Below are 18394 nucleotides of genomic sequence, written 5' to 3'. Positions count from 1 at the left end.
AACAAGAAATTAAATCAGTAGGAGAATGCGAGAAGACCATTGAGAATAAAAACTTAGCGTCGTGTGTTCGAACCTCAATCGCCGCAATTTTTTTTCCGACTCACTTCATATCTTAGGATTCGAAAAGGGCTTTTAGTCCTTTTGTGGAGGTCCAGATAGAGCTCTATAAAGTTTTAGTTAAATGACATTTCAAATATAAGCATGGTTACATAAAATAAAGATGGAATGATACATAAATAAATATGCTCAATTATGTAGCGTATCTCCGCCGATTTCTATGCTGAAAGTTTTCATTTATTCGCTTGACACGGTTTTTAAAAAAAGTTAATTTACGCAGTGCAAAATTCATTCTGATAAATACATATTTGTTAATAGAAAATATAATTAACTCGAAAATCATTGCTGGACCGTCCACCACACGCATAGTATGGTGGACACCAATCATCGCCTTGATCGGATTTGCCTACCAGCAATGCTATAATCGTGATTGACATCATCAGAATAGAAAAATATTTTCTAGTCCCCTCACCGCCCCGCCCCCCCCCCCCCCCCCTTTCCAAACACACACACACACACACACACACACACACACACACACAAACACACGTTTCCATCCTCCATTTGTCTCCCATCATAATTATAATTCATATATGATACTAATGACACAAAGTCCCATGAAATGCCAGAACAGCAAGTTGTCCATAGAGTCACGGGCATCAGTCTGCGGTCTTCGGTCATTGCTCTACGGCAAATCACGCCATTGCACACAAAATCGGACTTGAGTTGTCGGCTGTTTTACAACCAAGTTTTAATTTTCTCATTTCCCCTTAATGCGATGAAGTATTTCTTGTACCGGTTACTTATATTTATAGTGATTATCAACTTTACAGATTGTTTGGTTTTGTTTTTGTTTTTTTTTTTGTTTTTGTTTTTTTTTTTTTGTTTTTTTTTTGGTTTGTTTGTTTGTTTGTTGTTTTTTTGGTGATTTGTTTTTGTTCTTGTTTTTTTTTTTGTTTAGTGCAATTGTTAATATTGTCTTATTATTTGTTTTGACTTTGTCCTTGTGATTTGTTGTATTGTTTTGAATTCATCTTTGTTTTTGTTTGTTTTTTTTTTTGCTATCGTGACAAATGCTAACGAAACGACTTAAAATTTGCAGACTGTCTGAAATTCTTTGCTACAAATGATTTTATCCTTCTTACTAACACATGATGTAGAGACAGACAATGAGTTTCATGTTACAATGGTGGTTAAATGTTTAAATGTTTCTAGACCCCGATAACATTTGGATTAATTGTGCGAGAGGTTTAACATATTTGAAAATCGAACAATTTTTTTTTTCGATTGCCCATTGGTATTAACTCGATAAAGTTAGGGAAATGAACTGAAATCACACACCAATTCAAATACCATTGGGAAGGCTCCCCAATCATGATGATGATGTTGATGTCGAGGAGGAGTAGGAGGATGATGATGAAGGACAGGAGGTTGTAAAAAGGCATTCCATACTGCCCAGCCATCAGGGGCGACAAACTGATGACAGTGGCTGGTCACAGGTCATCCTTCTACTTGATCCCTGGTCGTTATTCCTGATGACCGTGTGGGCTGGACACTTTCCTGATCTGATTAGAAATCATGCAAGGCAAACACTCATCCATTCCTATCGACCGTGTCTGAGGACATGCGAGATGAGGAGAGGAGAGGAATCGGCAACCAGATTCCAACTCAATATCAATAATGGTTACTTCATCGTACAAAGATTTTCCACACAATGATGTATACATGAGAGCAATCCGTATTTTTAGGATTTTTTCTCTTTAATCCACATTTTAATACTGACGAAGTTTTTTAGTACTATGATATACTCGTGCGTGTTTCGTTAGCGATTACTGTCGGTTTGTGAACATTGTATTTGTAAACATTGATATCATAAGGTCAAATGTGCACAAAGTGCTAAAACTTTTTCCCTGTTACATTCGATTACTAAATCATCATTGCATGTAACTACAACTGCCATATTTTTGCTCTGTCTCTCATTACACCACTTTATCACTCCATTACGTGTTCACTCCTTCATCTAAGGTGATGGATACATTTTAAAAACAAAATATTGAACTTTTTATTCTTTAACATATTGAAAAAAAAATAAGGACGATGAGACAAATAAACAAAAAAGATTACCCCCCCCCCCACCCTCCAAAAAAAAAAAACAACAACAAAAAACAAACAAACCGCTTTTTAAAATTTGTCTTTTACGTCAATCATTTCCCTGAATGATATGAGAAATAGCCTGAAGGAGGTAATATGCTTTGACACTCTTCCTTTGGCGGTTAATGTATTTTTTTTTTTGTTTGTTTCATTTTAAGGAATTGGGAAAGTCGAAAAAAGAAGAAAAACTAAGAAAGGAAAAGATCAACGACAACAACAACAAAAAAAAAAAAGAAAAGACAGAAAATAAAGGAACAAACATTATTTCCATGGAGACAATCACCTTTTTGTCTGTCCTGGCGTCCCCTCGAGTAATGGGTGCGTATAAAACCCATTGGCTCCCTCGACGTCTTTAAATTCCTCACAGCCTTTGTTTATTTATCAATGTGTCCCGCCATTGATGAACACCTATGTGACTTAATGGGCGTCGTAATTCAATCGCCTGTAAATAAGCGCATAATTGACGCTACATTTTGCTTCATCCCATCTTCTGCCTTTCACACGTGACGGATAATGATAATGTAGTTTTTCTTTTTTGATTTTTTTTTTTTTGGTTTTGTTTTTGCTTGGTTGGTTGTTTTTTTTTTTGTTGTTTTTTTTTTTTTTTTTTTTTTTTTAAATTTGTTTGCATTTTACCTCATACATCTCTTTGGTTTCATAATGATGAGTTGTCGCCTTCTATCGATTATGTAATCTATTTCATTTCCTAGTCCGAGAATTTCCTTTGCTTTTTTTTTCTTCTCCTTTTTTAACAATTTTATTTTAATTATTATTAAATTATGTATTTATATTTGCTTGTTTCAATATTATTACAGGATGATATAATATGTTTAATGTAGTTAAGTATAAGAAAGATGAACGTTTGGGATTAAACCCTGCTGCAATATTTTTAAAAAGGGGGAAAAACGAAATGAAACTAAACGTGATGGATAGTAGATTGCCAGACAAAGCTGAGAGAAATGGAATGTACCTCAACAATTGGGGAACTTTAATGATGAATTGGGATCACTTTTGTTTGGCACCAAGGACGTATGGGCTTCTGTTAACTATAATTTAGGAAAGATAATCTCTCTCTCTCTCTCTCTCTCTCTCTCTCTCTCTCTCTCTCTCTCTCTCTCTCTCTCTCTCTCTATCTCTCTCTCTCTCTTCTCTTCTTCTCTTCTCTTCTTTCCTCTCTCTCTCTCTCTCTCTCTTCTCTCTCTCTCTCTCTCTCTCTCTCATTATATATATATATATATATATATATATATATATATATATATATATATAATATATATATATATATACCACACGCTCACACGCATACACATAAACAGACACAAACATGCCAACAGAATCTCATCCACCTGTCTTTGACCAATCAGTGTCCACTACACTCTCCGCTGCGTTTTTATGTTTACCTTTTTTATTTCATATATCATCTATGTGCCGAGTAGGGATCGTGTCTTAACTTTGTGAACGTAGAGCGACAGTGAGCGTGGCATGAAAGTGATGGATAGATGAAAAAGAGATCAGAATCCTATTATCTGGCCTCAGCATTGAGTACTTGGGCAAGGTTCTTAGCCCAAATAAACAGATTCATTTGAACCTATTATCAAAATTTTTGGACCTTGTTGTCTAGACAGTGGAGGACATTGCAAGAGCGTTAATACAGCATGAAATCCTATCAGGTGACATGTACAACGTGAAATGGAATTACACAACTCCAAATTTGAGTTTTTGTTGGGGTTTTTTTCTCTCCTTCTTTTTCAAAGATTAGCAATGCATGAAACGTAATTGTCCTATGTAATCATTTGTAGTGAATAAATCGCAATCTGATGAGGAAACTTGAAGACTGGGTTTAAGAGAGAGAGAGAGAGAGAGAGAGAGAGAGAGAGAGAGAGAGGGGGGGGGGGGAATAAAGAAAATTTGAGTGAGTACATGTTTCATTTAGACAAGAATCGAATTCCAGTCTCATGAAATCAAACCTGTACAGTTGGACTAATATGTCACATTTATCATTCATTTAGATTTTTTAAAATTTTGTTTTTGCTGAATCTGTACTACACTCAAATGCATACAGCCGCCAAAACAACCTGTGTAAATGAGTAAGGAAGTTAATGAACAAACAACTGTACAAGTCATTGGGTGGAAAACGTGCAGCTTCCTAATAATCTTCTTTTCATTTGAAACCGAGTCCGTGTGGTAATCCAGTGTAAATTGAACCGCTGGTCTTCGTCCGTCACAAAATCCCTTGGAACGTGGAAGGTACAGAGGAATGCACGGAACTGTTCTAGACGGACCCTTTAATTTGGTGAAAACCAGGACGGTTTTATTATTTCCCGTTGTGGCGGTTAGACTTTTCTCGTATTTTATCTCCTATCGCCTTAATCTTGGAAATGGAGCCAGAATTTATCCCGATGTAATGATAAACGGGTAGTAACAATTACTTTTCCAATGACCCTACTATGCGCTGAGCGAGGCTCAAACTTAGGACCTTACGATCCGAAAGCGATTATCATACCACAAGACTGCATAGCCGCAAAAATTTAATAGTAGTAGTAGTAGTTGTAGTAGTAGTAGTAGTAGTAGTAGTAGTAGTAGTAGTAGTAGTAGTAGTAGTAGTAGTAGCAGTAGTAGTAGTAGTAGCAGTAGTAGTTGTAGTAGTAGTAGTAGTAGTAGTAGTAGTAGTAGTAGTAGTAGTAGTAGTAGAAGTAGTAGTAGTAGTAGCAGAAATAGTAGTAGTAGTAGTAGTAGCAGTAGTGGCAGTAGTAGTAGTAGTAGTAGTAATAGTAGTAGTAGTAGTAGTAGTAGTAGTAGTAGTAGTAGTAGTAATAGTAGTGGTAGTAGTAGTAGTAGTAGTAGTAGTAGTAGTAGTAGTAGTAGTAGTGGTGGTGGTGGTGGTAGTAGTAGTAGTAGTAATAGAAGTAGTAGTAGTAGTAGTAGTAGTAGTAGTAGTAGTAGTAGTAGTAGTAGTAGTGTAGTAGTAGAAGTAGTAGTAGTAGTGTAGTAGTAGTAGTAGTAGTTGTAGTAGTAGTAGTAGTAGTAGTAGCAGCAGCAGCAGCAGTAGTAGTAGTAGTAGTAGTAGTAGTAGTAGTAGTAGTAGTAGTAGTAGTAGTAGTAGTAGTAGTAGTTTACCTCTAGATAGGATGGACGTCTACTATGAAGACACTGTTCATTCGGACGAATTAATTATTATTTTTCATACTTTCCATAATTGGAATCAGATGGCTTGATTTTGTGATAGCTTTAACAGTTGTAATTAGATATCACTTTTACTGCACTGCCACTACTTCCAACAATTTAAGTAATGAGTATTGGATATTCATATTATGCATCTTACTTTTCTGATATGACGAATTACCAATTTCACGAATACGCGACCAACAAGATTTGACGGATTATAGGTATTGTCCGTCCAGGTAGATGACCACAACAGCTGCGATGTGTGGGTCTGACTGGAACCATCGATAAAGTCTTGCTCATGTTATACTACCCCTTGCCACCCGGTACCCCATCCCAAACCACTTTGTAAATTAATGTAACGTGGCAATATACCAATGGCTTAGCACGGACTATCTACAAGGTCCAGGGATTTTACAGATTGATGAAAATACTGAATGCTCCACGCCTGGTCTACACGATTGGTCAGAAATAAGAGACAAGTCTAGGTGTGTTTTAGACGTGAGTATTTATATATTTTATAAAGCGCAATATCCACTAAATGTACTCAGCGCGCTTAACAATGGGTCTCAGGCGAACAGCATAACTAAACATGTAGGACCATTTTTTTGGTGTGACATTAGCAAAGCTGTTACCGACCAGCAACTCATTTTGCACCGGAGGACGGTGAGAAAGAATTTGAGTAAAGAGCCGAGGACTTAACTTTTCGCCACCGCAAAGACACATAAATACATGAATATAGTAATTCTCTCTAAAATTCATTCTTGACAGCTGGTTGATATTGATATTTGTTTTTTGGAGTTTTTCTGCAAAGCTCGTAAGAACTCTTAAACAGTGACCGTGTGTTTTAGATCGTATAATATGCAGTTAATTGTCACATGATTAATATCAATTACATTCAAAATGGCTTATGCGCCAGATAAATGTATCTGTAGACCGCGCTTTTTACGTCGTATAATATTCTGTTGATTGTAGCATCATTTTCTTTTCTTATTCTTACTCACGGACAGTATATTATGTTAATGTGTGTCCTTTCGACTCATAGATTCACCATCTACCTGTGTTAACCGTTGCTTGAATAACTACGTAATCAATCAACAGCAACACTGCCATCTGTAGCAATCATCCATGCTCTGACCACCCCCTGGAATTAGACACGCTAGGGGGCGCTTTTCACTCAAGGAAAAAGATAAGAATGTTCAAGAATAGGCAATGTCTTACGTCGACAGACAACAAATAACCGGGCCATCTCTTGGCAACCTTCCTACAATCCCATCAACGTCACCTCTCCCTCCCCACTCCCCACCACAACCCCACCAGTTTTCACCCATTCCCTCGACCTTCTTTCAAATTCTCTTTTCACTATGGAACTTTTTTTTTATATGGTTTTATTTTACTCTTTCGTTTTCACCGTCCAATGTGAATTTCTTTGTCAGTGTCCAGACTTACAAATAGTGCTGAAATAACTTTCTAGCTTACGAGATTGACCATAATGATAACAATGAGGATGATGAAGATGACTACTACCACATAAGAATAGGCCATATTTATAAGCCTACCCATTCTAGAACCTATCCTTCTAAATTGTTCTTCCTCATAATATAGCAGTGTAAATTTGTTATTTATTCCTAATGGCCGGCTCGATAGAGGTGGCGATTTGTAGCGTGAAATCACTTAATATATACCACATGTGTCAAGGCGGCCATCTTGAATGGATGGGTGAATGCTTCACTTGTCACAATCTCGAGAACACAACTTTTAACACGCACGCAAAAATACGCACATTTTCATATACCCACGTGCGCGTATGTAAAACACCCGCGTAATATTTACCTATAAACATTTCATAAAACTATGTTGTCAAATAAAATGTAGTACTGCAGAAGCTTTTGTTGAAAAATATGCGCAACAGATGGAGACGAAGAGACAGACAGAGAAATAATTTAGGAACGCTCTGAATCCACCCCACCATCAACACTTCTTTTCATCCGTTTTCTGATAAAACACATTTTTGAATTTTGGCTAGAAAAATCGTCCTTCAAAAAGCGATCTTCTCAAAACTCTCCAGTCTGGGACTTCCTTTAAGACTTCCTTGAAGTTCCAGGTTTAAAAGGTTTTGAGTAGATGAATCTCATCTAATTTAATCGAGCGATATTTGAAGAACGAGTTTTCTGGCCAACATTTGCTAAATGTGTTTTGTTTTTTTCAGAGTACGCCAGTTTTCTATCTTAACTTACATTGGATTATTTCTGATTTTTTGGCTTATCTATGGATGAGTCAACAGTGGCACTTCATGTCTTATGCGCTGTCTTGGCTATTTTCATATTTTGAAAAAGGGTGGTCTAATTCGTTGGTCTGTTCACTGTGTAATGGATATGCTTCCTACCTCTATAAATTTGTAAATTTTCACAGTTCATACGCGTTTCATAATATCTCAGCATTCTAAGTGTATGATATAAATAGCTGTGGCTGTGGTAGCATATTATATTGGTTATGTTCCAGGTTTGATTGGTTTTGACAGAATGAGAGTCAATTTTTTCGATCGGTATTTGAAAATGTGTGGGGGGGGGGGATGGAAAGAAGAGAGATAGATAGATAGATAGATAAGATACATAGATAGATAGATAGAGAGAGAGAGAGAGAGAGAGAGAGAGAGAGAGAGAGGGGGGGGGGGGGGTCCTAGAAACAACTTTTAAAAATAAAAGTATGTGAAGTAAATCACATTTCACCATTTTGTATTGAAACATTGTCCCTCAAAACTGTTCACTTTGCAAATATGTTTTAATAAAAAATTTTCGTTGCATTGGGGAATGTGGCATATTTTATATTTGCAACGCGGCCTCAAGAATTAAAAAAAAACATCGGAGGGACATTATATAGATAGAACGAAGTTGACGTCACTCAGGTCAACCAGTCTACTTTGAGGAGACAGGTCACAAATATGTGACCCGCCTCATCAGGCTGGTACTTTGCCGTTATAAAGCACAAACCAAAAACCGACGTTAATGTATTTTGGGTTTTTTTTAAAGGATCTAAAATATCAATTGCATTTTTTTTTTTTTTGTTATTGATTTATTTTTTTTTTTTGGGAGGGGGGGGGTTATTTTGTCTTTGTTGTTGTTGTTGTGCGTTTTATTTTTTTTAGCTTGTTTCTTTCATTATTATTTCTTTTTGTTTTCTTTGCTTCTTTTGTTTTTTTTTTTTTTTTTTTTTTGATAATTCTAAAACTTTTCTTCAATGTAATCGAAGTCTTCTGTACACTTATTGCAAATTATTGCAAATTTGATTTCAGCTTCTCGTTCACCCCACCATAATACTATATTCTGAGTGTGGTTCGCAGATTGGTGACAATACAATCAATCTTCTAAATGCAATCTTGAAAATCACCCCACTTCAAATAATGTCAACTTCTGTTCTGAACCATTCTCTTAGCTCTACATGATTCCCCCCCCCCCCCTCTCCCTCTCTCTCTCTCTTCCCCCCCCCCCCCCCTCTCTCTCTCTCTCTCCCCACCCCCCTTCTCTCTCTCTCTCTCTCTCTCTCTCTCTCTCTCTCTTTCTTTCTTTCTTTCTCCGGTCTCTCATCGTTTTTCTCTCGTCGTCCTAGAATTAATCATCTTAAAAGACTCTAAGAATAGCTGGAAAGACATCTCGTTTTTGAGACGTCAAGAATATTGACGGTTAGGAGAAAAGGGGTTAGTCGGTGTTTACTCAAAGACACCCAATACTCCAGATGGTACTTGTTGGTGCTTGTTGGTGCCTGCTTAAAACCATCTCCATCGTCTTTAGATTAGTGAGTTAGGTCACCTCTCCTCACGTGGTCTCACATTCCAGAACTTTCTGACAAGACGGGTAACAGAGCACCCATGTCAAGATTAGAATCTACACCCATGTTTCTGGGGCCACCGTTCCGTCTTTCGCGTCGCTAATTACGTGGTCAATGAGATAATTCGGTTGGGATGGCGGGATAAGACCAGGTCTCTTGTAAACCAATCGGTTGGTCCAAATTGAATCAACGGCCAGTCATAGAGTCTGGGCTGGAACACGCGTCTTGTATTAACTCTCAGCCATCCCTAAATATTGTTTTGGTGGGGGTCTTGCTTGCTGCCCCCTGCCGCCTGAGTCCATGACTTGGCCAAAGAAAGACAACTTCTGGCAAACAGTCCAAGATTGAGTGCGAACCTGGAACAGAGTTATCGAATTACCAATCACTAAGCAAAACAAGCGGTAAATTTAATCATCTTTCGACTTTCACATCATTTCATTTCTTGCCGAAGATGTATTTTATATGCTGCGATGTCTTCACAACGCGTACGGGATTGACAGAATCCCCCGCCCCCTTCCTCACCCCCACCCCCATTCCTTTCAATCTTCTGTAGAAAGCCACTCTTGGGTAGATTTGATAATGATGACGCATGTTTGCATTAATCCCTTTCAAATTTTTATATTTCGATAAACATGAATTACCAAATAGATTTAATATTTAACATAAAATTCTCCTTTGAGTTTATCTAAATTAAGATTATTAGAATTACAGAGAAAATATTTTACAGCAAGAATTATTTCTTCAATTTTCTCTACAAAGTTAATATAAAGAAGGAACAAATAGGAGATCTAAATTTTATCATAAGAAACGAGGCTCACTAGCGTTTTCAGCAAAGCCATGATCCAATCTTGAACAGTTTTGTGGCCATTTTAGTCAGTTTAGTCCCCTATGACAATTTTGGCGCCTACATCTCTGTCGCCGATTAATTCAATGTGACAACCAAAAGTTACCTTGGCCGATTGTAGCCTTCGATAACTCATAGCCTGGTACTGACCTAAAAGGCGACAGTGAAGGGCGATCACCTTTACAGTACGTTCTAGACCAGGCTGCCACCCAGTGTCTCCTCTTACTGGTACAGTAGGCAGGCAACTTCTCTCCTAGGTCAGAGAAAACGACATAGCCGTCAGGGAAAACCGAATCTTTCAAAGACGACCTCCATCTCGAAGTGACCGATTACATTACTGTGACCACCTGTGTCACTTTAATTTTGTTTATGTGCTTGCCACATTTGAAGAGGTCGATATTTCATTCCAAGTTGGAGCTACTGTTCTTATAAAACAAAACAGTTTCTAGATGAAAAATTCCCAACACTGGATACCATACCATACCGATTTTCATTCAATCGTCACTACTGTCCTTTACGTCTGAATGATTTTTCAAAGATTTACCGATATTTGCAAATTGAGTCTAATTTTTCGTTAGGAGAAAACGAGTATTAAATCTCCCAGTTTAGGTCCAAGGAGGTCAGGAATGAAAGCATGCAAAATACAAGCATTAGGTTTAAACTAACACTAAATACGTAATGGCAAAAAATCTACACGCAGCCGTCCTTTCCACTGTTGGTGTCGATAGCGCTTCCTGCGTACTGGCTTGAATTCTGTCAAGGCCGGATTTCTGCCAACTGAAGTCAATTATTACTTAGCAGTAGAACATTTCATTACATAAAGGTTCGATTAAACATCATGGAAAGGTGTTTGACTTATATTTACGTGATTGCACATCTACAAACACACACACGCACACAAACACATTCATCCATCCATCCATCAATCCATTCATACATACATACATACATACATACATACATACATACATACATACATACATACATACATACATACATACATACATACATACATACATACATACATACATACATACATACATACATATACATACATACATACATACATACATACATACATACATACATACATACATACATATACATACATACATACATACATACATACATACATACATACATACATACATACATACATACATACATACATACATACATACATACATACATACATACATACATACATACATACATACATACATACATACATACATACATACATACATACGTACGTACATACGTACGTACATACATACATACATACATTTTCATTCAGCATAGTCTTTCCCATTTTTTACAAGCATGTCGTGTGACGTGTTGACAATAAACCTAATGCAGACTAATTATATTTTGTCCTACCCTGATTTGGTCTGCGATACACAACACGGCGTCCCCGAGCTTGACTCGATTTAACTGGCATTAACTCAATTAGTCTTTGGAGAATGAGGAACGTGGTAATTGACACGGAATTGGTGATACTGGGGTGTGTGTATGTGTGTGTGAGAGAAGAGAAGAGAGAGAGAGAGAGAGAGAGAGAGAGAGAGAGAGAGGGAGAGAGAGAGAGAGAGATAGATAGATAGAGAGAGAGAGTGAGAGAGAGAGAGAGAGAGAGAGAGAGAGTAGGGTCGGGGACGCCCAGTGACATGCAAATAATGACAAATGACTAATCAGAGAAGTGTTTTGTTCATATGATGAGGCGATTTCTTCGGTTGCAATGGCGGCACGTTACGTATCGGGAATACCCAATTATCTTTTCCATTGGAATCGCTGTGTAAAGGATAACGTAGTTACCATCAGACTATAGCACGCTTTATCGGTGTCATCGTCATCATCATTCTCATCTTTGCCATTGTCCCTCATTTTCATTATATAGTCGTTGTCCTCGGCTTCAGGGAACGAACTATGTCCAATTAAGTGAATAATTCAATATTAAGTCACGTGATTCTTTATATATCATTATTACACGTTCATCCTCGCGCGTTCTGTGGATAACTATATTCTATACAACCAATTGGTCAGTGCAGTGGATCATTGCTAATTATATCTTTATCTTAAGTCTTGGATTGGGGACTTTTTTTTCTAGAATTTTGCTTTCCCTTGTTCTTGTCTGTATACGGAGAACCTTAGCTAACATCTTTATGGGAATTGTTGATGACCACTTCCTCTCTCCACCAATCCCTCTACCTATTATTGTAGTGGACGCCTTACTTTACCCAAACCTACAGTTTATACAACGACTCGTTAGAAACGTAAAAAAAAGTTATGACCGGTAGGTCCCTGGTTCAAATACCAGATTGGGCGGCGCAAAGTTAAGACCTTGGAAAAGGTTCTTTACTCACTCTCTCACGTACTCAGGTGTAAAATGAGTATCTGGTCGGCAACAGCACGTTCTCGGTCGAAAAATGAATATTGTAAGGCGGTATGTCTTGTCGTATTTGGTCATTGTTGTTGGTTCAGGACCCCTTGCAAAGTGCGTTGAACACATTTAATGGATATTGCGCTAAGCAAAATCCTCACTTGGCAGTAGGTCTTAAAAGCAAAAGTAAACAAAACAAAAGTTGAACTCTTTGTTTAAATATATGTTTCTATTTTCAGCATTGGACAAGTTGGGCACCACCCATGTAACAAACCTTGGACTTCACGTGGAGGTGGTCCAGCCCAACATTGTGTTCGACATTGCCAGTCTGATGTTGTACGGTGCCCACGCCACGCCAGTCAGACTCAAGATCCTCTTAGACCGACTCTTCTCTGTCCTCCAGCATGAGGAAGTCCTCCAGGTCCTACATGGGTTTGGATGGACCTACGAGGATTATGCCAGGGGATACGTTTTACAGGTAAATTATCCTTCTGACCTTGGTGTAACAAGACTAAGTTTCAAGAATTAAAAAAAAAACATTGAGACGTGCGCTTCTGAGATTTAATCTGCACGCACGTATGTCGATAACCATACAAATGTTGGGCTTAATTTAATATTGTAATGTTCAAGTTTATTGGTGATCTAAATATCATTAATTACGCTATTAATGTTGCATGTCATTGCGTAGCTAATATCTTTGAGATTGGGCTAATTTAAATTGTCGAATTCCGCTGGTTTCTTTAATTCACTTAATGTTATCAATCTTTTTTATCTATTGCTGGTTCCTTTCCTTTGTCTGGAAAGAGTCTCCGGACCTGTTATTGACGGCCCATAATCCGTTGCTGTATTTGTCTTCCATTTGAACCTGTCGTTGCTACATGAGTAGTAGAGGTGAAGAAAAGCATGACGTCCAAGTGACGGGTTTCACATACGTTCGTCCCTTTTTATGATTGTGGTTTTGCCTCACCGCAAGTGCATGAATCAACCAATATTCTCCTTCTTTAGTCAGTCTACAAGTTGTTTTGTCCTATCTCTCTTATTTCCATCACGGGCCCATGTCTTTACTGTCACACAAACATCACCTGGTTTTATCCTTAAGATATGGCCATTATACTGTTATCTCTTTATAAAAAAACTACTATGCCCATAATTGTTTTCATATCATTTTTTCAAGTTCTTCTTTATTGGTGACCGCCTTTAACCATAATTTGTGACCCACCACTTTAACCCAGTATTACATCTTAGTGAATCACCAGGTGCCGGGAAATGATGTTGAATTAAACGTCAGTATTACAAGAAATGCCAATTTTAGATTTTTTAAAATCTGCTTTAAGAGTGTCAACAAGCTGACACTTCTCTTTTTTTATAAAGATTTTAAACTGCGCATATATTTGCTGAATTGAATTAATAGCATCTTATTGAAATGAATACGATATTATGACTAGAGCTATTATGGTATTAATAGTAGCGTTACTGTTAATTCTGACTTCATAACAAAGGGCACAATACTGCCTCATTTGAATAACTTAATAATAGCCACTTTCGTTCAGCAAGTAATTCTTTCCCCCATTTACACATTCAGTTACTAATTAACCTCATCCTCCTTTATATTTCCTCCGTAAACAGGACAGTTCAGGTCGAGTTCTCGATAAGTGGTACATGGCTACCCGCGAGGAGGAGATGGTTGTTCTTCAACAGTTCCTTCGGTTCGGGGAGACCAAGGCCATCGCTCAGGAAATCATTCTACAAGACACAAAAGATAGACACGACGTACTGGTCAAACCGTCGCCACGAACAGACTCTGACATCAAAAAATTCATTGAAAGAAGCAACTTATCCATGCAAAATTACCTCAAGTCCTACGAGTCTACACGTCAACTGTTTGGTTCCAGAGCCATCCCTTTTCTCACTCCACCCTCAACTCGCATGTTGACCTCGCCTATCATATCACCAAATTTTTCGCCCAGTAGAGATTCAAGGGTTGCCGCCATCTCTTTGCCACAAACACCGCCCACAACAACACTTACACCAGCTTTGGTCACGCCACCTTCAAACCGCATTCAAACTCTTCCCCAGCAATTAACCACCGCGGTCAACCTTACTCAACCAGTCAATCTGACAAACTCCACAACTTTTGACAATAATAAAACGCCAGTTAGATCACCTGCCTGCGATAGTCCAAAGAATTTGTCAACCGCCTCAACTCTTGCTTCTTCTGCTGCTGCGCCTATTTCTCCCACCCACCACCTGCATAAACCACAAATAAAGCTACAACCACAGCAACAGCAACAACAACAAAAAATTCAACAACAACAACAACAACAGCAGCAGCAACAACAACAACAACAGCAGCAGCAACAACAACAACCACAACAACAACAGCAACAACAACAACAACAACACCAGCAACAGCATCAACAACAACAGCAGTCTTTCCATCTTCAAATTCAATCAGAAGAATCTGGAAATGCATCCGGCGAGGACGAAGTGGATGGGTCAGTGTCCTTCCTGTCTGAATCTGAGGAAGAAGGGGAGGTAATCGACTACTCTCATAAAGACTCAAATCCAGGGTCTCCTTATGACGATAAGAAAAATGGAAAACAACATTCTAGAAAATCATCCAATCCGATCAAAAGGCAGTGGACACCGTCTGCCAACTTTGGAAGCACTCTGATCGGTCCTAATGGAAAGAAAAGGGTCCTATGCACAGCTTGCAACAAAACATTTTGCGACAAGGGAGCTTTAAAGATTCACTACAGTGCAGTACATCTCAAAGAAATGCACAAGTGCTCTGTAGAGGGCTGCAATATGATGTTTAGCTCTAGGCGGAGTCGCAATCGACACAGTGCAAACCCAAATCCTAAGCTTCATATGCCCCAAAAGAGAAAAGATGAGTTGGATGATACGTTGGAAATGGCGCCTACTGCTCTCACCAACAATGGTACTCCAGCCTCGCAACAGCAACCTTTAGTGTCCCAACCTGTTGTATCTGTAACTTCTACCATTCCCATCTTAGAGGCGCCTCGCATTCTACGCCCAGATTCGGCTTTTTTCGTTGAAATGAGTTCTCAGTTCCCTTATTTACCTCCTCCCGAGAAAAGGATCAAAATAGAAGAAACTCCATCAGATTTACCAAAGTTGACCCCACCGAACATCAACGTCATTAAATTTCCTGCCTCCTCAAATCTTCCTGTCAAAATTAGTCAGGAGGAGCCTTGCGACCTTAGTAGTAAAAAAATGGATTTGGCAGATAAAAAGCTAGAAATCGATTTAGAGGCCTCTTGTAATATCGATAATAATAATAAAATCCAAGATTCAGTCTCAGCAGAGGATGAAGGGTCAAAGTTATTGAATGGTGGGAAAGCCGGAAACAGGAGGAAAAATAATGCTCCAACCCGCTTTGCCACCAAACTCGAAACTTTACAAAATTCTGACCCGGATCCAAGAAGCGATTGTCCCGTGATGAGAACAACACCTGATCCAGTTACAGGTCTATCCGTACATCTCAAACACTTTGATGGAGAGTCTTCTGAAATAAATGCTGGCCCTGTGGTTGTCAACATCGAGGGAATTTACCCATCGGCCTCTGTAGCAAATAAAGGGGTCGATGTCGCAGGCAATTCTAGTCTAACGAAATGCTTAGAAAAAGAAAACGGTAGACAGAAATTACCCGAAAATTTCTTAGAAATACAATCGCCACCATGTGCTCAAATGTCTATTGAGAGAAATGGTGACGGAGAGGAAGACGATGATGAAAACAGTGATGACGATGACGAAATTGATCTAGAAGAGGAGGGGAAAATGGTGATTTTGGAAAACGAAAACGACGAAAGCCAGGACAACTCGGACGAAGAGACTTCCATGTTATCAAAAGATTCCTTGCCTGATTGTCCAGCCGAGTACGCCGACAAAGAAAATCCTCTAAAATGTGCTGCATGTGGTAAGATATTCCATAGCAATTTCACGGTTAAGATTCATTACCAGAGCGTCCACCTGAAGGTAATGCATGTATGTAAAGTAGACGGGTGTACATCCACCTTTCCATCTAAAAGGAGTCGAGACAGACACAGCGCAAATATCAACTTGCATAGACGGTTAGTAACTGGGGAGACAAATGGTATGGAAGAGCTTGACGCCGCGCTTAAAGGGAACATACTGGCTAGACTTTATGGCCAAGATTTAATAAACAATGGCAACACAACTACAACCACCACCACTCCAATCATTTCCACTACAACTACCTCATCCGATAATCATAATAAAATCACGCTGTCCCTCGACGATGCTGCTCATTTTCAACAAAAACAACAACAACAACAACAACAACAACAACAACAACAACAGCAGCAACAACAGCAACAGAAGCAACAGCAGCAGCAGCAGCAAGAACTACAAAATGACAATCCAGTATGCAACAATATTAACAATAACAATAATAACAACAATAACAACAATATTATAACCATCAAATCTAACGACACCGACATTCGACTACTCACAACGAAAAACTCGAATTTTCTAAATGGTTGGGAGGAAGAGCGTCATACAAAAACAGCAGTCGAACCTGATGTAAGCGAGCCGGCCACGCAGCCAATGTCTCCGGTATCTGTGACCCAACCTGATAATAGTGATGTCCAAAAAGATGAGAAAAATGGGTTTACACCCGAAAACCATGACCCAAGCTCTGATCTTGTGACTGATATATCAGACGACAAAAGAGTAATCGATGAGTTTATGTCTACACGTAATCGGAGTCGAAATCGCCAGAAGAGTCGTCACGGTTCTCCTTCTTCCCATAAAATCACTGTATGAGCTAAGTTTTTACTAGCTTGTAAACCTTCTCCAATTTTGTTTTCCTATTTTTGACTTGGTGACTTATTTACCAATCTTATTCTTTGCAGCTGCCTTGTTACTATGCACTTAAGATGGTCATTTTTATTTGACGTTCTATGATTTATTGATGCCTTATTTAATGTTTTATTGTCCTCATTTCCATCACCATTATCGTGACTACCACTACTACTACTACTACTACTACTACTACTACTACTACTACTACTACTACTACTACTACTACTACTACTACTACTACTACTGCTAAGTCTACTACTACTACTACGTCTACTACTACTATCACTACTACTTATACGACTACAACTATTTCTACCACTACTACTACTACTACTACTACTACTACTACTACTACTACTACTACTACTACTACTACTACTACTGCTGCTGCTGCTGCTGCTGCTACTTCTACAACAACAACAAAATAATACTAATACTATTACTACTACTAACTTCTACCACCACCAATTTACTTCTATTATTAATTCTGCTGCTGCAGCTCCTATTTCTCCTTTCCCTTGCACTACTTCTACCACTGCTACTATTAGTAGTAGTATTAGTAATAGGCATCCTCAAGAAACGATGGTTTGCGCCCTTGTATGACTTTGGTCTCATGTCTTGTTGAGAGCAGCTACGGGTGTGACTCAGCAGCCCGATCCTTGCATGGCAGTCTCTACCGCAGTTGCTGCACATGTAGTTTGACTGGTGTTTGGTGTTTGGTTTTGCTGCCTCTCTTTCCGCCTTGCTCTCCTCTCCTCAGACTTATTTTTTCTCCTCTTCTCGCCTCTCTTTACCCCTCCCTCACTTCATATCTCCAGCCACTGCGGTCGCCAGCAAGCTATTCCCATGTGTTTGAGTTTGGTGCCTGACAGTTTCATGTCTCGCTGCAGACATCATAGAAACAGAGTGCTGGCGGCCGGTTGGTCGACGTCCAGAACAAGTGCACCGTACATGAAGTCTTTGGGTATGCGCCCATCGTCCATCCTGTGTACGTGACCAAGCCATACCAAACGTCGCTGGCAGAGCATGAGATGCATACTAAGGGAGTTTGCTCTTTCTAGCACTGCCGTGTTGGTGAATCTGTCTTGCCACTTGATGCCGAGGATTCCGCTGCTACTACACAACAA

At 38.9% G+C, this 18394-nt stretch overlaps 1 protein-coding gene across 2 annotated transcripts in view; it reads left to right on the top strand.

The window, feature by feature from the left end:
- LOC144965121 (zinc finger protein basonuclin-2-like) overlaps positions 1–18394 on the top strand; it is a 61652-nt gene extending 43258 nt beyond the window's left edge. For both annotated transcript variants that reach the window (XM_078900070.1, XM_078900072.1), the window contains exons 4-5: positions 12656–12894; positions 14043–18394. In XM_078900070.1, the coding sequence (XP_078756196.1) occupies positions 12656–12894; positions 14043–17228 (3425 nt within the window). In that variant the 3' untranslated portion in view covers positions 17229–18394. The remainder of the gene's footprint in view (positions 1–12655; positions 12895–14042) is intronic.

Source organism: Berghia stephanieae, chromosome 2 (genome assembly GCF_034508935.2).
Source record: "Berghia stephanieae isolate SIO BIC M18660-M18661 chromosome 2, UCSD_Bste_1.3, whole genome shotgun sequence".
In the NCBI taxonomy this organism is placed as follows: Eukaryota; Metazoa; Mollusca; class Gastropoda; order Nudibranchia; family Aeolidiidae; genus Berghia; species Berghia stephanieae.
The sequence above is the reverse complement of the archived record's forward strand: the minus strand, read 5'-3'. Positions and strand labels throughout refer to the sequence as shown.